General features: G+C 42.5%; 1 protein-coding gene and 1 non-coding gene across 3 annotated transcripts in view; both read left to right on the top strand.

Annotated features, from left to right (window-relative positions):
- COL4A3 (collagen type IV alpha 3 chain) overlaps positions 1-18374 on the top strand; it is a 133851-nt gene extending 115477 nt beyond the window's left edge. For both annotated transcript variants that reach the window (XM_029069198.2, XM_029069197.2), the window contains 8 exons: positions 922-993; positions 1077-1202; positions 6536-6634; positions 9880-10095; positions 11865-12042; positions 12460-12574; positions 14681-14853; positions 17487-18374. In XM_029069198.2, the coding sequence (XP_028925031.1) occupies positions 922-993; positions 1077-1202; positions 6536-6634; positions 9880-10095; positions 11865-12042; positions 12460-12574; positions 14681-14853; positions 17487-17571 (1064 nt within the window). In that variant the 3' untranslated portion in view covers positions 17572-18374. The remainder of the gene's footprint in view (positions 1-921; positions 994-1076; positions 1203-6535; positions 6635-9879; positions 10096-11864; positions 12043-12459; positions 12575-14680; positions 14854-17486) is intronic.
- On the top strand, positions 1990-2127 carry LOC114813395. The gene has a single exon (XR_003761117.1). It is a non-coding gene; the product is annotated as a small nucleolar RNA SNORA7 (small nucleolar RNA).
- Positions 18375-19994: the final 1620 nt, after the last annotated feature.

Consider the following 19994-nt stretch of genomic DNA (forward strand, 5'->3'; position numbering starts at 1 on the left):
GAATTCCTTATGGAGTGGCTGTTTGTCTTGGCCGGTCAGGTCAATTTTAATCTTACCTTTCTGCTAGATTGTAAACTCCTTGAGGTCAAGGATTGGGTCTGCTACTACTCCCATTATAATAATAATAATGGTAGCATTTGTTAAGCGCTTACTATGTGCCAAGCACTGTCCTAAGCACTGCAGGAGATACAAGGTAATCAGGTTGTCCCACGTGGGACTCGCAGTCTTAATCCCCATATGGGAAGCAGCGTGGCTCAGTGGAAAGAGCCCGGGCTTTGGAGTCAGAGGTCATGGGTTCAAATCCCAGCTCTGCCATTTGTCAGCTGTGTGACTGTGGGCAAGTCACTTAACTTCTCTGCGCCTCAGTTCCCTCATCTGTAAAATGGGGATGAAGACTGTGAGCCTCACGTGGGACAACCTGATTACCCTGTATCTACCTCAGTGCTTAGAACAATGCTCGGCACATAGTAAACGCTTAACAAATACCAACATTATTAGATGAGGGAACTGAGGCCCAGAGAAGTCAAGTAACTTACCCAAAGTCACACAGCTGATCAGTGGTGGAGCCTGGATTAGAACCCACAACTTCCGACTCCCAAGCCTGTGCTTTTTCCACTAAGCTATGCCATTTCTGAGGATAGTAATAATGATGTTTGTTAAGTGCTTACTGTGTGCCAAGCACTGTACTAAGAGCTGGGGTAGAGAAGATAATCAGGTCCCCCATGGGGCTCACAGTTTAAATTGGAGGGAGTAAAATTTAAATCCCATTTTAAAGATGAGGAAACTGAGGCACAGTAACGCAGCAGAAAAGTGCAGAGTCAGGATTAGAACCCAGGTCCTCTGACTCCCAGGCCCATGCTCGTTCCACTAGGTCACACTGTTTTCTATATTACCACAATGATTTTTTTTTTCCTTCCTCAGGAGAAAAAGGTAATCAAGGACTTCCAGGACTATTTGGTCCCCCAGGGCCAATCGGACTAAAAGGACCACCTGGTAAATATTATTTCAGAGATTTTTCATTCTACTTCCAACATGTTTTCTAAGTCAACCAATCTCACGTTATTTTTTGATTCTAGGACCACCTGGGCAGCCCGGAGCAATTAAAGGACTCTCTCTGATAGGAAGCCCAGGACCTCCTGGTATACCTGGAGCACCGGGAATGCAAGGGGATCCGGGACCACCAGGAGCAGTTGGAGAACCAGGTGCCCTTTTGTAATCAACTGTGATACACTGGGAAGTGGTGCTATGGGACCTTAGTTTATATTTGTAATGTACTTGAAAACCAAATCGTTCAACCGAAGAGAAGGTTAATGGGACCATTACTACCATGCGTTTAGAATGGCATAAAGGCTTGGAGGCTGTCCTCCATAGATTCCTCCCTATGCTCTAGGCACCCATAGATAATGGGCAGCAACATTGGGTGGAGAAGGCAGGAGCTACTAAAACATGATCCTGCTCCATCCCCAATAACTGGCTCTCAGGGTCAAATTGCAAGTAATAAATAATAATGATGATGTTGATGGCATCATAATTAAACTCGTAATTAATAGTGCCAAGCACTGTTCTAAGTACCAGGATAGGTACAAGGTAATCAAATCAGATGCAGGTGCCATCCCACACAGCAATCACAGACTAAGAGGGAGAGCAAACAGGAACTTAATCCCCATTCTGCAGAGAAGGAAACTGAAGCACAGAGAAGGTGACTTTCTCTAAGTCACACAACCAACAGGTGGCTGAGTTAGGATTAGAACCCTGATCTCTTGGCTCCCAGGACCGTGCTCTTTCCACTAGGTCACACTCGATCAATCAGTCAATCATATTTATCAAGCCCTTACTGCATACAGAGCACTGAACTAAGTGCTTGGGAGACTGTAAACCCATGGGCAGGGAACATATCTACCAATTCTGTTATACAGTTATATCGTACAGTATCTGCATGCAGTAAGTGCTCAATAAATATGAAACTGATTGAGAGTACAAAATAACAGGCACCTCTCAGGGCCGCACCTGGGGAGTTTCCTGCACTCTACCAGTCTTGACTATAGGAGGGAGAGTCAAGCAGAGGCCTACCCATTCCATTCCTAGCTCAGGCAGTGGCTAGAGAGTGGAAGGCAATCTGCCACAAGTCAAAACTCTCCTCTGCTGCGCAGCAGCAACATAGGAGAGAGCCAAAGGTGGACACTAGGATTCTGCACGGAAGGAGGCAATGGTAAACCACTTTTGTATTTTTACCCAGAAAACTCTATGGATGCACTATCAAAACGATTTCAGATAGCGGAGGGGCGTTCTGGGAGAGATGCATCATGGCGTCGCTATGGGTCGGAGAAGACTCGACGGCATAAGACAAGACAATATAACAGAGTGGGTAGACATGTTCCCTGCCCTCAAGGAGCTAACAGTGTGAGGGTGAATAAGAGCCAGAGTTCCCAGGTTTCTTGGTGCTTGAAGAGCTCCGGGTGTGTCAGGAGTTCAGGGTAGTTACACGAGGCCTATTCCAGGCTTCAGGTCTTGCCGGAGGAAAACTGGGCCTGGCTAATTCCCATCTGGGGGAGCACAGGTTAGGAGAGAAGTGTTTCCCAAGAATGGTGTGGTGCCTTCAGGACTCACCCAGCTTATGAGTTCCATGTGGGCCTGGAGTTACGCCTGATTTGTATCTACACTTTTGCTTGGCGCATAAAATAAGTACTATAACTCATTTTGAAACCTCAGAAAGATCTGAGATAAATATGCAGCCTAAGGAAAGATGATATCAAACAAGGAACATAATAAATTGGGGCATTGCACCTGGATGGGAGTTCGATGACCCTATTTAGAAATATCTTATAGGATAATCTTGGGCAATCACATGACTTGGGTTCACATCAAGGTTTCCATCAATTAAATTAGAATACTATTATTCTTGTCACTTTTTAGAGGTCTTATAGGGATGTTTAAGTTCCAGTTCATTGAAAACACCTGGGGCTTCTTGAAAAAAGACTTTCTAAAATGAGAAAAATGAGAGTTAACTGGTTTGTCCAAAACAGTTCCATGCCCAAATGCATGGTTATTTATTATTGTTTTGATAATGCCTTACTGTTTTGCTATTTTGTTCTATATTTTTAACCTTTCTTCAAATAATGGTGTAAGCAATTTTATTTTAAATGTGGGCATGAATTGAGGACAGAACTTTCCCCCACTGAAGGCACATCTCTTCCAAGAAGCCTTCCCTGACTAAGCCCTCCTCTCCTCTTCTCCCACTCCCCTCTGCACCGCTCTTACTTGCTCCTTCATTCATCCTCCCTCCAGTCCCCACAGCACATATGTATAGATCTGTATATATATCTATAATTTATCTTTCTATTTATTTATATTAATGTCTGTCCCTTCCTCTCGACTGTGAGATCGTTGTGGGCAGGAATGTGTCTGTTGTTATATTGTCCTCTCCCAAGCACTTAGTACAGTGCTTTGCACACAGTAAGCACTCAATAAATACCATTGAATGAATTAACTTTGAGGAAATGGGGAACATTCCAAGGGGGATTGTTTAATAATTAATAATAATTATGGTATTTGTTAAGCACTTACTATGTGCCAAGCACTTTTCTAAGCACTGGAGTAGATACAGGGTAATCAGGTTGTCCCACGTGGGGCTCACAGTCTTCATCCCCATTTTACCGATGAGGGAACTGAGGCCCAGAGAAGTTATGTCACTTGCCCAAGGTCACCCAGCAGACAAGTGGCAGATCCGAGTTTAGAACCCACGACCCCTGACTCCCAAGTCCGGGCTCTTTCCACTAAGCCATGCTGTTTCCTCTAGAATTTAAGCTCCTTGTGGACAGGGAACCTCCTACCAATTCTGTTATATTGTACTCTCTCAAGTTCTTAGTACAGTGCTCTGCACACAGTAAGCACTCAATAAATACCAATGATTGATTATTTTCCCAAGGCAAAAACCTTCCCCTTCCAGTAGGGTTCATAAGGCCACTGTTTGGCCCCAAGGGAAAGAGAGAAAAATAGTTCCTGACCTGGATTCTATTGGGAACACCAAAATAGTGCTTATCTGAGCTTTAGAGCTCAGTAGGTGCTAAAGGAGCCTGAAGCTCACTGCTGCATACTAATTCACCCCACCAGACTGCTTGGATGAGCTAGAATAGACAGACTAATATGATCAGAATTCTGATCAACTTAGGTGGGACCAAGCATGGCCTAAAGTGGGTGGGAACAGAGAGGGGAGGGGAACAGAGAAAATGGAAGAAAAGAGAAGGAAAAAGAGGAAAGAGGGCAATAAGCGTAAAGAGAGGGCAAATAGAAAGGTAAGAAAGAAGAATGGAGAGGAGAAAAGGAGAAGGGAAAGGGGAAGAAGGGAAAAAGGAGGTGAAGTTGGGGAGAAAGAGGAGAGAGAACTCTCCTCTGCTGATGGGCTGAGATTACATCTGGCTCTGGGCCCGGCAGAACCCGCTAAACTTGGGCAACTGTTGAACAGAGAGCACAGGTCACGTCTCTATGGGCTGGGAAGGTGGCAGCAACTTTACAAATCAGCTTCATAAGATTTGCAGAGCTGCTGCAGCAGATTCTCAGGCCAAATGCCCACCGACACCCCAGAGACTCTGAAGCTGACTCTGGAGCTGGGCCAGGGGTGAGAGAAATGTCACTGAGTTCTGGATGTGGGCTAGGCAGCGGCAGACAGCTGGACTGTGAGCCCATTGTTGGGTAGGGATTGTCTCTATTTGGTGCTAAGTTGTACTTTCCAAGTGCTTACTCCAGTGCTCTGCACACAGTAAGCGCTCCATAAATATGAATGAATGAATGGATGAATGAATGAATGAATGAATGAATGAATGAATGAATGAATGAATCAAGCTGACATCTTGACACCACTCCAAGGGTCAGGGTGGGCCAGCTACTGCAAAAGCTGGGAAGAAGTAAATGATTTAGCTCCCAAAGTGCCAGTTCCATGGAGCTCATGGCCTCCATCCAGCACCCCTGGAGCGACTACACATATTTTCAAGGAAATAAGAATCAGCTCCTCAAATGCTCTACTTTCCCACCTATTCCTTCTCTTCTGGCCCTGTGGCAGATTAAGGGGTGGAGCTCAGCTCCAGGAAATCTTCATTTCAAGAAGAAAAAACTCGATAAGGTTTCTGTTTTCTCTTTGCCCTCCAACACACACACACATACACACACACACACTCACACATCTTCCTCTCTTTCCCTCTCCTCCTTTTCAGTCAATAATTGTTGCTTAGTTCATTAATTCATTCAATCGTTTTTGAGTGCTTACTGTGTGCAGAGCACTGTACTAAGTGCTTGGGAGAGTTCAATATAATAATAAACAGACACATTCCATGTCCACAATGAGCTTACAGTTTAGAGGGTGAGCTCTTACTGCACGTAGACACTGTACTAAGCACCCAGGAGAGTACATTTTTTTTTCCTTACACTTCCTCTTCTGTGCCCCCCTTCCCTACTCCTCCTCCTCTCAACCTCCTGCTATTTGAACACTCCATGTTTCATTATGTGTGTCTCTGTGTGACACCTCAATTTTCCTCTAGCTAAGCTTCCAGTAGTCTTCTGTTTGTTACAAGCAAGTTAAAGAAAGGGAAAGGGACTGTAAAGAGAGTAAATAACCCCAAAGAGTGATTACAGAAATATAAGACGAATGACAAGCAATCAGAGATTAGGGATAGAATGACTGAAAGACTTTATTTTCTCTTCTGAAGCATCCGATTATACGAAGCTGTCTTGAGTGCAACGTAAATGTGGTTTTGAAACAATATAGTAATGATTCAGCTAGTGGCCATTGTCATTTCTGTAATTCTAGCCATTTAAGAATGATCTTAAATGATGCCCTGAATAAACTTTAGGTTGGAATATTTATATGAATAGCTCTCCTAGTTTGAAGATGAAGCCACTGATTATGAGATTTTATATATATATATATGGGTTTTGCTGAAAACGATGCTCTCATCAATCCCTTCTATATTGTGCACACATAAAAATCATTCTTTGCTGTTGCATTCGCTATTTGCAGTGCCTGGCGCTATTTTTCATTCTGCCTCTTGGTTTCATGAACTCCTGAAGCCACCACGAACCCCTGAAGTCACTGCTTTAAAGAGCCACCCTATCCCAGATTGCTGCAAGCCAGGCTGGTCTGTCTGCCACTGATGTCTCCCAGCTGCCCAAACCTATGCCGCATCATTTGTATTGTACACATACAGTGTACTTCATTTTACTATGTGCTTCATTCACATAGTAAGCTCTCAATTAATACGAATGAATGAATGAATGAATTGTCGCTTTAAATAGTTTCTTTTATCCTCACTTTGTACAATTATCTCACTTCAGCTCATCATATAGTAACTTCTTGGGCATCCTCCGATCCTCAACCTCCCTCGCATGTCCCATCCAAAACTCGTATATTTCACAGCTTTTCATTTTCTTTCCTCTAGGGGTGGGAGAAGGGCTGGAGAGAGAGAGGGAGAAAGAGTATGTGGGGCTTTTTTTAATCTTATGCCCAATTTGATGCCATATTAAAAGTCACTTTTCCTTTATACAGGATCTCGCGGGCCAAGAGGTTGGCCAGGATATGATGGAAAACCAGGAACTATGGGACTAGATGGAGAGAAAGGCAGTAAAGGGATTAAAGGACAAACAGGTAAATAAATTTATAATTGTTTCCCCTGTGATAGCAACTGCAAATGCCAAATTAGCCCTGAAGAGAGGAAAGATGGCCACAAAGCAATATACGCCTGCAAAGATGTTCCTTCTGCTGGTACTTTCATTCAGTCGTATTTATTGTGCACTAACTGTGTGCAGGGCACTGTACAAAACACTTGGGACAGTACAACATGACAGTAAACAGACACATTCCTTGCCCACAGTGAGGAGACAGTCTACTCTCTGGGCCACACTGAATTATACAATAATAATAATATTGATGAAGGCATTTGTTAAGCGCTTTCTATGTGCAAAGCACTGTTCTAAGCACTGGGGGGATACAAGGTGATCAGGTTGACCCAGTGGGGCTCACAGACTTAGTCCCCATTTTACAGATGAGCTAACTGAGGCCCAGAGAATAAATAATAATAATAATGTTGGTATTTGTTAAGCGCTTACTATGTGCCGAGCACTGTTCTAAGCGCTGGGGTAGACACAGGGGAATCAGGATGTCCCACGTGGGGCTCACAGTCTTAATCCTCATTTTACAGATGAGGTCACTGAGGCACAGAGAAGTTAAGTGACTTGCCCACGGTCACACAGCTGACAAGTGGCAGAGCTGGGATTTGAACTCATGACCTCTGACTCCAAAGTCCGTGCTCTTTCCACTGAGCCACGCTGCTGAGAAGTGAAGTGACTTGCCCAAAGTCACACAGCAGACAAGCGTCAGAGCCAGGATTAGAACCCATGACCTCCGAGTCCCAAACCTGGGCTCTTTCCACTGAGCCATGCTGCTGCTCATATCTATATAACATAAAACATATATAAAACATATATAACTGGAGACTAAATAACAAGTCCCCAGTTTCAAGCAGGCAGGTCCCTGTCTTCTGGTTCATCTGGATCATCAGTGGTATTCATTGAGTGTTTTCTGTGTCACTGTACTAAGCATGGGGAGACTATAATTCAACAGAGTTAGCAGCACACTCCCTGCCCACAACAAGCTTACAGTCTAGAGGTCTCATGAGTCACTTGTTGGGTTCCAAAGCTTGGTCCATTTTCAGTCCACCACATTTCCATGTTAGATCCGAGGTGGCTTGCCCAGAAATAAGAAGTAATGCTTCCCACATACATCTTTGGGTTCAGCTCTGGCTTTGAAATGCTTGGGGATTCTGGAGAAGGTGCCTCACACCTCTCTGGAAATAGCGAATCAGATTTTGGAATCCAAAAAAGGGTTTTAATATGAATCTCCCCCATTAGGATGCAAGCTCTCTGAGGGCAGGGCTCATGTCTGTCAATTGTGTTGTACTCTCCCAAATGCTTAGTACAATGCTTTGAACAATATTAAGCAGTCAATATATACCGTTGATTGATTGACTGATGGCTCAGGAAGCTAATAGATGCGGCTTGATTGGGAAGGGGGTACACACCATCCATTCAATTCTGAAAAGCCATAGTTATACTTCATGAACAGAAGAAAAAGAGGAATGAAATAGGAAAGGCAGAAGCAAAGCAATAAATATTCTTTTTGATCATTTCTCCCCATATACTCTGTATTCTGTCTGCCTTTTCTCATTCTGTGGCCTTTTTTAAGCTTAGTGAATTATTATGAGTAGAATGTCACTCCGATTCCTTATGCTTGATTCATAGTTTGGGTTGACTTTATATACCAAGCTATACCGGGATTTTTTCATAGTATTTGTTAAGTGCTTACAGAATGCTTATTATACAAGATAATATTATGTAATATAATATTATACAAGCTAATACAATTATACAAGATAATCAGGTTGGACACAGTCTCTGTCCCCCATGGAGCTCATAACCTTAATCCCCATTTTACAGATGAGGCAGCTGAGGCTCAGAGAAGTTAAGTGATTTGCCCAAGGTCACACAGCAGACAAGTGGCAGAGCCAGGACTAGAACCCAGCTTCTCTGACTCCCGGGCCTGTGCTTTTTCCACTAGCCCGTACTGCTGCTTCTCTGAGTTCAAATGGATAGAGAGCATATACCTGGAAGTCAGGAGAACTGGATTCTAATACCAGCTGTTCCACTGGCCTGCCGTATGGACTTTGGACAAGTGATTTATCCTTAACTGTGCCCTAGGTACCTCACCCTTAAAATTGAGAGAAGATACCTATTCTCCCTTCATCTTAGATTTTGAGCTCAGATACTCCAAACCTGGGTGGCTTGAAACACTGTGACTCCCTTCAGCATAAAAGGCCTCTGGTCACCTTCTGTTTTTTGGATTCCTCCAACTCAAAACAGTGGGAAGCAGGTTGGCCTACTGAAGAGAGCATGGGCCAGGGAGTCAGAGAACCTGGGTTCGAATACTGGCTCTGCCACGTGTCTGCTGTGTGACTTTGGGCAAATCACTTAACTTATCCATATTGTCCTCTCTATAGAATGTGAGGATTTAGTGGCCCAGTTAGTAATTTGAATTATTGTAAATGGATGTTAAATGCCTACTTGAATCTTGTATTTTATTAATTTGCTATGAGTCTAAGAATAGCTTGACTTTTGTTCTATGGGGAGTTTTGAGGATGATAATAATAATAATAATAATAATAATGGTATTTGCTAAATGCTTACTATGTGCCAAGCACTGTTCTAAATGCTGGGGTAGATATAAGGTAATCATTCGTTCATTTATTCAGTCATTTGTTGAGCACTTACTCTGTGCAGAGCACTGTACTAAGTGCTTGGAAAGTACAATTAGGTTAGACACAGTCCCTGTCCCTCAGGGGACTCATAGTCTTAATCCACATTTTACAGATGAGGGAACTGAGGGACAGAGAAATGAAGTGACTTGCCCAAGGCCACACAGCAGACAAGTGGTAGAGACAGAACTAGAACCCATGATCTTCTGACTCCCAAGCTATGATAGAATTCCCATTGGAATTCAAAGTGGTTTACACTGGTCCTTAAAGGAAATTATATGATAGCATCCTCCAAACCCACTAATGCCCAAGGAAAATCACTTTGGGTTCCTTGGAGGCAGGTGCTCCAAGTAAATTCAAAATGTTATAAAATGCACAGTAAATATTTGGGATTGAGAGAGGAGAAATGTTAGCTTTTGGATTTAGTTAACCATGTGTTCTTAAAATTCAGTAAATTTTGTATGATGGTTGCCTTAGAGTATTTTTTTTTGTTTCTAGGGTTTCTCACTTGAGTATCCCCCATGTGGGTTATTTCTTACTCTCAGACTTTCTTTAACTTTGTGTCTGTTGTTTTGTTTTTAAGGATTACCTGGCTCAGTCGGATATCCAGGGTTAAAGGGAAAACCTGGGACCTCTGGACCTCCTGTATCTGATTCACCACCGACAAGAGGCTTCATCTTCACCCGGCATAGCCAGTCAATGGAGATTCCTTCTTGCCCTGGAGAAACCATGCCACTCTATAGTGGTTACTCTCTTCTCTTTGTTCAAGGAAATGAAAGAGCCCATGGACAAGACCTTGGTAGTCTCAGACATTACTAGGAAACCATTTTCAGGCCTAGAATGCAAAATCTTCAATGCATTGTACAGCTGCCTAAAAAGTTGGATAATAATAATAACTACGGTACTTGTTAAGCACTTACTATGTGCCAAGCACTGTCTCAACACTGGGGTAGGTACAGGTTAATCAGGCTGGACCCAATCCCTGTCCCACAGAGGGCTCACATTCTTCATCCACATTTTACAGATGAGGCCCAGAGAAGTGAAGTGACTTGCCCAAGGTCACACAGCAGCTATGTGAAGGAGCCAGAATTAGAACCCAGGTCCCTCTGAGTCCCACTCCCATGCTCTCTCCACTAAGCTGCCCTGCTTCCCTGGGTGACGAGCAGGAAGTAGCAAATTAAGTACTGAAGTGAAATGCAGGCATTTTTTCCACTCTGCAGATCTTTGAACCAGAAACAAGAGTTAGATTTCATTATGAGTCAGAGAAAAATACAAAAACCTGCTTCCAATGAAATGAATTTAAAACCACAACAGCCCTTGTCCAACAAGGGGTGTGGAAAAGCTCCCATCCTGAACTGAGCATGCTTGGATTCAAGTGCTCTTCTTTAATGGATTTTTTTCCCATATCTTTTCTTATGCTGAGCCTTTATTTGTTTGTTTGCCCTCACGTCGATTTTTCTCCTTCCGTGGATATCATTTAAATTTTACATGGGAGTTAATTTCAGTCTTGGGGAGTCTAGGCTTCATGGTTCAGGTATCATCCCAAAATTGCAGGATGGAAAGTGACCTGCATGGTTGTTGAGCTAGTCCAACCCTTTCATTTCTAATAGGACCGTAGCTCAACCATTCTCCTGCTGTATAATCACCTTGGGCTTTAGATCTTTTCCAGGACACTAGTTGGTAGTTATACTGCCCAAATGGGTAATTAGAAGTGAAGTTAAGATGAGAGCATCATCTTTCACTGTTTACCCTGTGGCTCAGCGTGGCTGAGTGGAAAGAGCACGGGCTTTGGAGTCAAAGGTCATGGGTTCGAATCCCGGCTCGGCCACTTGTCAGCTGTGTGACTGTGGGCAAGTCACTTAACTTCTCTGTGCCTCAGTTACCTTATCTGTAAAATGAGGATTAAAACTGTGAGCCCCACGTGGGACAACCTGATTCCCCTGTGTCTACCCCAGTGCTTAGAACAGTGCTCGGCACATAGTAAGTGCTTAACAAATACCAACATTATTACCCATTCATCCGTCATTCAACCCTGTGTGTTCCATCTGTAAAGTGGTTCGGTAAAGTACTGGAAAATTTAGATGAACTCACTACTAGCTAAGGGTGTTATGCACAGTGTTAAGAAGCAGTGTGGATCAGTGGAAAGAGCCCGGGCTTGAGAGTCAGAAGACGTGGGTTCTAATCCGAGCTCCGCCACTTGTCAGCTGTGTGACTTTGGGCAAGTCACTTAACTTCTCTGGGCCTCAGCTCATCTGTAAAATGGGGATTAAGACTGTAAACCCCATGTGGGACAACCTGATTGCCTTATACCTACCCCAGCGTTTAGAACAGTGCTTGGCGCATAGTAAGCACCTAACAAACAAATACCACAATTATTATACACACAGGAAGCACTCAAATGGTGTCATTTGATAGATTTTTAAAAAGGTATATTTTCCTCGTCCAAGTTGATTTCTGTTTGGCATTATTTCGAATAGCCAATATTTAATTTATTGAACATTGCCATCCCATTGACATGCTAAATGTATGTTCAGCTACTAAAGGAGATGTATACCTTCTGTTTCCTAGGAACACTTGGTAGCTGCCTACAGCGATTTTCCACCATGCCTTTCTTATTCTGTAATAACAATGAAGTATGCAATTTTGCCTCACGCAATGACTATTCATATTGGCTGTCAACAGCGACACTGATGCCCATGGACATGGCCCCCATTACTGGAAGGGCTTTGGAGTCTTATATTAGCAGGTATGTATCTACTCCCTCAAGACCTGGGAAGCAGCATGGCCTAGTGGAAAGAGCTCACTCAGGTCTGGGAGTCAGAGGACCTGGATTCTAATCCCAGTTCTGTAACTTTGCTGTGTGACCAAGGGCAAGTCGCTTCACTTCTCTGTGCCTCAGTTTCCTCAATCTTATTCTCCCTCCTACTTAGACTGCGAGTCCCATATGGGACAGGGACTGTGTCCGACCTCATTAACTTGTATCTGATCCGATGCTTAGAACAGTGGTTGACACCTAGAAAGCGCCTAACAAATACCATAAGAACGATCTTTTGACTAATCTAAATTCCAATTATGTAATTGTTGATGAACAGCAAAACATCAAGAACAAAAATGAAAAGTGTGGGTAATTTCCCATCTAATTTTTTTATATTTTGTGTCACAGATGCACCGTCTGTGAAGGTTCTGCAATGTCCATTGCAGTTCACAGCCAAACCACTGACGTTCCCTCGTGTCCTCAAGGCTGGATTTCCCTCTGGAAAGGATTTTCTTTTGTGATGGTAAGAAGGGAAAATAGCCGGAAAACCATAGCTTAGTGTAAGGAAAACTGTTTGCTAGTGATGCTTCCCGGAATTAATTTTAATGACCAAATGAACACTCATCGTTGATACTTTGGATGAAGATAAGAACTGTAGGATTCTTACTGACTGGTGTTATAATCTCCACTGACACATATTTTGTGTGACTCACATTCAAATTGCTACCACCCTGATCCAAGCGCTTTTCTTCTCCTGCCTTGACAACTGCATCTGCCTCCTCGCTGACCTCCCTTAGGCCTGTGTCTCCCCACTCCAGTCCATACTTCACTTTACTGTATGGGATCAGTTTTCTAAAAATGTTCAATCCACGTCTCCCTGCTCCTCAAGAATCTCCAATGGTTGCCCATCCACCTCCATATCAGATAGAAAATCCGTACCAGTGGCTTTAAAGCACTTAATCAGCTCTCCCCCTCCCACCTTAACACAGTGACCTCCTACTGAAGCCCAATCCACACACTTTGCTCCTCTAGTGCCAGTTTATTCACTGGTCCCTGATCTTGTTTCTCTCACCACCCACCCCTTTCCCATAATAATAATAATGTTGGTATTTGTTAAGCGCTTACCATGTGCAGAGCACTGTTCTAAGCGCTGGGGTAGATACAGGGTAATCAGGTTGTCTCACGTGAGGCTCCCAGTTAATCCCCATTTTACAGATGAGGGAACTGAGGAACAGAGAAGTTAAGTGACTTGCCCACAGTCACACAGCTGACAAGTGGCCAAGCCGGGAGTCGAACCCATGACCTCTGACTCCGAAGCCCAGGCTCTTTCCACTGAGCCACGCTGCTTCTCATGTCTCTCCCCCATCCTGGAAGTCCTTCCCCATCCATCTATGCCAGACCCCCACTCTCCCCACCTTCAAAGCCTTTTTAAGGTCACATTTCTTCCAAAGGGCCTTCCCTAGTTAAGCCCTCTTTTCCCCAGTTCCTCTCATTCATTCACTCGTATGTATTGAGCACTTAGTATGTACAGAGAACTGTACTAAGCGCTTGGAATGTGTTGTCTGTGCACTTGGATCTGTGACTCTGGGGCATTTGATTTTCACCCCACCCCCAACCCCACTGCACTTATGTACATATTTATAAATTATATGTTATAAATGATTTATATTAAGATCTGTCTCTCCCTCTAAACTGTAAGCTTGTTGTGGTCAGGGAATGTGTCTACCAACCTGATGTCCTGTCCCAAGTGCTTAGTATAGTGTTCTGCACATAGTAAGTGCTCAATAAATACAACTAAGTGATTGACTGACTGTGATCTGCTTCACTCAGGGCCTAGGGCTATTATTCATTCATTCAATCGTATTTATTGGGCACTTACTGTGTGCAAAGCACTGGACTAAGCACTTGGGAGAGTACAATACAACCAAAAAACAGATGCATTCCCTGCCCACAGTGAGCTTATAGCCCAACTTGCTCCCACCCCCCAATCCCTGCCTTCACATACACATAAACTATATGCTGCACTAAGCACTTGGGACAGGACAATATGACAGTTTTGGTAGCCCATGTTCCCTGCCCGCAAGGAGCTTACAGTCCAGAGGGACGATAAGTCCTGTAAGATTTACAGGGCTAAGTGTAAGTCTAGAGACAGTGTCTTGGTCTCTTCTGTGGCACAGATGCTGCTGCTGTAACTCTAGGAGTGCAACTTACCCCTTAAATAGGAAAATTAATAAGAACTCCATTCCTTATACCTCAAGTTCTCTTTGTCCTTGTGTCCGAGCCTGGAGGAATTATACAGTGCAAAGTGCTTACCAATACTATGCAACCGGTAAACACTCAGTAAATGCTGGTGATTGACTGCAAAGATAATTTTCCAGTTGCGTTAGTTATTCTAGCACTAGAAGGGTTTGGAACAATTCTGATTTTCGATGAGCGGAATTGTCTTTGCATGGATTTGCCGGCCTTGCTTGAGCACACGCATATGCTGTATGTCATTCATCTTTTCTGAAAATAATGCCATCATTAAATAAATCGTACTTCTCTCGGGTGCACGCAGTAAAAAAGGCGTAAAATAATTGAGTGGGCACTGGAGGCCAGATTTTTATTCCAGGTATTTCTATTGTCACAGTATACAAGCGCAGGCTCCGAAGGCTCGGGGCAAGAACTGGCCTCCCCCGGATCCTGCTTGGAAGAATTCCGGCCCAGTCCCTTTATAGAATGTCATGGTAGAGGGAGCTGCAGCTATTACTCCAACTCCTACAGTTACTGGTTGGCTTCACTAAATCCAGGAAGAATGTTCAGGTAAACAGTCAAAGAGAAACCTTATCTTATGATGCCAAAACAGGATCCTGAAGACATTGACCATAATAGCTTCTTCCGACCTGTCTGTTAGTTTACTCACAAGCAAAGAAGCCACAGAGACTGATAGAATCACATTTTGTTTTGGCAATCAGTGCCACCTACTGAACATTCCAGAATTAAACAAGAGCCAAGATATTTTATTATTAAACATATAATGTGCAATAAGAACTGGCAGCGAAAAGCCTGACATTTCAAGCAAAACATTTCCAATTAATCTACCGTGAAATTGTTGAGACAGCCATACAATGGATTTATGATTCTAGGAAGGCATTGGAATGTTTTACCCAGACAGTATTGGGGAGGATAGGGTCTGGTACTTATGTCACTCAGGGCTCAGAATAATCCAGAGTTGAGCTTTCTGTGGCCACAAATTCGACTCCTTTGATCGAAGGACTCCTCCCCAAGTATGTGTATCACCTGCCCAATGCCAATTCTTAGTAGCCACACATGATTTGGGGAGGCTACCTGATAGCTCACCCAAAATTCTGATGGGAAAATGTCTTCCTACACTTGTGGGAAGATGATTCCTCAAGTTCCCTTTCTCTTTTTTTCCCTGTATTTAAGAGGTTGCTATGAGCGAGGAACTGTTCTACTAATGGGGGTAAACGCAAGGTGATCAATTTGGACGCAGTCCATATCCCAAACAGCCCTCACAGTCTTAATCCCCATATTACTGATGAGGTAACTGGGGCACAGAGAATTTAAACAACGTGCCCAAAGCCACACAGCAGAGTGGTGGAGCTGGGATTAGAACCCAGTCCCTTCTAACTCCCAGGCCTGTGCTGTATCCATAAATAATTATAACTGTGGTATTTGTTAAGCACTTACTATGTGCTAGGCACTTTACTAAGCCCTGGGAGGATACAAACAAATCAGGTTGGACATAGGCCCTGTCCCCCATGGAGCTCACAGTCTCAATCCCCATTTTACAGATGAAGAGAAGTCAAGTGACTTGCCCAAGGTCACACAGCAGACAGGTGGCAGAGCCGGAATTAGAACCCACAGCGTTATGACTCCCAGGCCTGTGCTCTATACACTACACAATTCTGGCCATGCTGCTTCTTCTGTTCTTCTTTTCTCTTCCATGCACAGTTTTTCCTACTTGAAGGTGAAGTTGGAGGTTAAGGTAAACTGTTTCCACCCCAAAATAAAAATAAATAATATATTAATAGCCTTACTTTATACCATACATTATTTACATTTGAAAACTTTAGGTAGTGTAGAAAAATGCTCTGCATACAATAAGTGCTCAATAAATGCCATTGATTGATTAAATCAAAGGCACACAGACTCAAAATCCCCCATGCAAAAATAGTTCAACACAAAAGGCTCACTTTTAGTAAAATAAAATTTAAAAAATCAAACAGTTGAAGACCAATTGACTGATCAATTTAAAGAAATTGGGTGAAATCCACCCTGCTAAGTTAGGCAAGCGATTTGTGCCCTTCAGCTGAGAAATTGGGAGAATTTTTGATGAGTAAGGGGCCTTTTAGCTCTTCCACATCCTTTCCTGTCCCACTCAGCAGAACAGAAGGAATTTCTTGCTGCGTCTGGGTTCTGTTTATGCATGTCAAAGATAGCAGCCACTTCCTTAGCTGTCAGTGGGCAGTTAGGGATAGTAAAGCAGCGGAGAGAAGGTGGTGGAGGGAACCACACAGGCACCAGGAAAGCAGTAAAAGAACCAAAAACTAATATTTTATTATGAAAAAAAGTTACTGTAGGAAGGATTGTTGGTTCCAAGTAAAATGGAATAATTGGCATTTTAATATTTCAGCAATTCACAAACTTGGTGTGAACCACAGCTTCTCTTATCCCTACTCTTGATGCTCATCAATGAAATACTTAAACAATTCACAGAAAACAATTATCCAGTCCTGTCACTCCTCCTATGTTCACCCACAGAGCACTCTGATTGTCTGAGCGTATTTTTAACAGTATTTTTAGTTTGATGTTTTAATCATTTGTAGTTAATAGTCATTAAAACAAGAAGCAGCAGTCTGGAGTGGTTAAGACAGAAGTGGAACATTTGAAGATTAATACATTCAAATCCTATTTCCTCACAGTTTACACCGAATGACCACACCATGTCCGTGAACTTCTTGATACCTCAGTTTTCTCAACTGGAAAACAAAAATAATAAATGCTATCAACTCAATAAACAAATTCATCTTAATAAAGTGTATAAATTAAGGTGTTACTTAAGTATGTATTCTTCAGATTCCCATTTGCCAAAATTTGAATCCCAAATTACACTATTTTCATATCTAATATAGAAGTTTCTTGGAAGTGGAGGTAACCTTTAAAATATGTACATAATTTTGCTTTGTGAACAACTTTTGAATAAACTACTTCTTCTGAAGTTTGAGGATGCTTTGAACTAACTTTAGAATAACATTATGAAGAACAGTATAAATAGTAAAAAATATAATTACCAAAAATACAGTATATGAAAATTAAAAGAAAACACCCAGTAAGAGTTATTTATGCAAGAGGTTTGAACCTAGTAAATTTATTCCTCTGATCTCTAAAAAAAGCAATATATAATTTTTTCTATCTTTTTTTTTAACCTTCAGAAAGCCTATTCCAGCAACTGTGAAAGCTGGGGAACTCGAGAAGATAATCAGTCGCTGCCGGGTCTGCATGAGGAGCAATCTTTGATGATTTCTCAGGAAGAGAATAACTCTATTTTTATTGTAGACAGCTAATTAGCTTCATGGAATGTGCCTTCTTTAAAATACAGCACTATATCTCAGGCCTGAACTACAGAATCTACCAGTAGAATATTGTAATGGCCAAATTTGACACCGTTTTCCCCACGCCCCCACCTCTTTGCTTTTGTATTTTCCTTTTAATTTTTTGAAAATGACAAAGTACTTTCTTCATGTTAACGTTTTTTACCTCTACCTTTTAAGACATTGGCATTTTTAAGACAAATTTTTTTTCACTTACCTTATACTTTAGATACTAGCTAAATTAGATATCATCAATCAAAGCCTGTAACATACAGGTCCTAAAAGGATTGATTTTCAATGGCTTATTTTCCAATTGCACTTTTGTAATATTTTAAAATATACCTACACTTAACTCCTATCTCCCCTTCACACCTTTCCCCACCTCAGGCACCACAAAACCTCTTCTGTTCTCCCTTATATATTTCTTAAGAAATCTTCCCCCTGTTAAGAATATTGTACTTTTCCCCCCCCTTGACTTCCCACTACCATTTTAGACCAAGAATCCAGGAAGGAACCTTGCACACTGTCTGGCTAATCAGGCTCTGAGCAGATGCTCTGCAGTGCACACATTCCAGCTATTTATGGTATTAATCACTTGTCTTTGGACTTGTTTCCAAATTACTATTTACAAAGTAAACTGGAAAAGTGCAGGAAATAAAACTGCCGATTGAGAGAACCTGGTAACTGGAGGAAATTATTTCATAAACATTTTCTTCTCGGTGCTCTGAAGACAGATAAGTATTTGTTGCCTATCTTTTGAAGAATCCTGACAACCCAAGGGCTTTCCCTTCCCATTTCACCGTGTTCAGATATGCCACTGCTTAATGTATCTGGCAAGTCAGTCAATATCAAAGAGACCAAAACTTCATGGACGTGCCCTGGAGCACAAAGTTACCGTCTGCTCTTCATACTTCACTGAAGGAAAGTTCATCTGGACCTTGAAGTAAAGGTCAGCTGAACTGAAAACATGACACTGCTCCAGCGGAGGGGAAATTTTGAGAGCACTAAATGCAAAACATCATGAGAAACAATTTTGAGGATGATTACCAGATATTGCCTTTAAAGAACTATAAATATCACAAAAAAGGTGCTGCAATGGGATCAGATCCAAATGTAAATAATTTCCCGCATTCAGCAATGCGATGAGGAGATAGCCTCAGAATATAAAAATGATAAAATCTTGGTTAATCTTCTATAGGCTCTCTACAATAGGCCACATGATTGCTCTTCAGGCATTATTCCTCATGAACAGCACTTTAAGTAGTTTGAGTATAGTGTTAAGGTGCTTAGTACAGTCCTCTGCCCACAATAAGCACTCAATATATACAACTGAATTAATTGAGATGCTTTTGGTTCCAATAAGACCATATAAGACCAATATTTTGGTGCTTGCTTTTTAAAAATATGTACAAGGAATCAAATGCTTATTTTGTAGTCTGTCACCAGACTTTCCCATCAACCCTCCAATCCCTGCCATTCTGTGGCTCATCTCCACTCATTGAGCTAGACTGGTTTTATATTGATGCGTTGCCTAGGGCCAATACCCACAAAATGTCTGCCTCTGACCCAGTGAAAGTAGGATGCAAGGACCCTAGCTTTCTAGGAATTTTTCTGGTTGGAATGTGGGCTAGCAGGAGGTGAGATGGTGGAGGGGAGGAAGAAAGTCCAGCTGAAGTGGGCTGGGTTGGTCCACCCTAGCTTACTTTTGTCCCACCAGAAAGCCGGGGTCTCCATCCCAAGTTTGCTGACCATTTGGAGCCAGAGTCCCATGATCACTGGTCCTGGGGTGGCACTTTGTTGCCAGATGGGTTGGACCGGCAGGTCACATTGAATCTGAACTTTGTTTCGATACAAAAGCTTAAAATAATTTCAACTCTGCTACCTATATTCATAAGGATTTGAAGCTCTACTGCAATTCTGGCATATATATAAACATCAATGCAATGTGTGTGTTTTTATTCTTCCTTATCTATAATAATGATGATGTCGGTATTTGTTAAGCGCTTACTATGTGCAGAGCGCAGTTCTAAGCGCTGGGGTAGATACAGGGTAATCAGTTTGTCCCATGTGAGGCTCACAGGCTTAATCCCCATTTTCCAGATGAGGTAACTGAGATACAGAGAAGTGAAGTGACTTGTCCACAATCACACAGCTGACAAGTGGCAGAGCGGAGATACGAACCCATGACCTCTGACTCCCAAGTCCGGGCTCCTTCCACCGAGCCCAGCCACCACCCTGGCTGTACCTCCCCCAAAAAAGAGAAAAATAGAAAGATTGTAAACTCCTCATAGGCAGGGACCGTGTCAAGCAGTGTCTCCCAAGAGCTTAGTACAGTAAGTGATAGATAAA

The sequence above is a fragment of the Ornithorhynchus anatinus genome, chromosome 7 (genome assembly GCF_004115215.2).
Source record: "Ornithorhynchus anatinus isolate Pmale09 chromosome 7, mOrnAna1.pri.v4, whole genome shotgun sequence".
Taxonomy (NCBI): Eukaryota; Metazoa; Chordata; class Mammalia; order Monotremata; family Ornithorhynchidae; genus Ornithorhynchus; species Ornithorhynchus anatinus.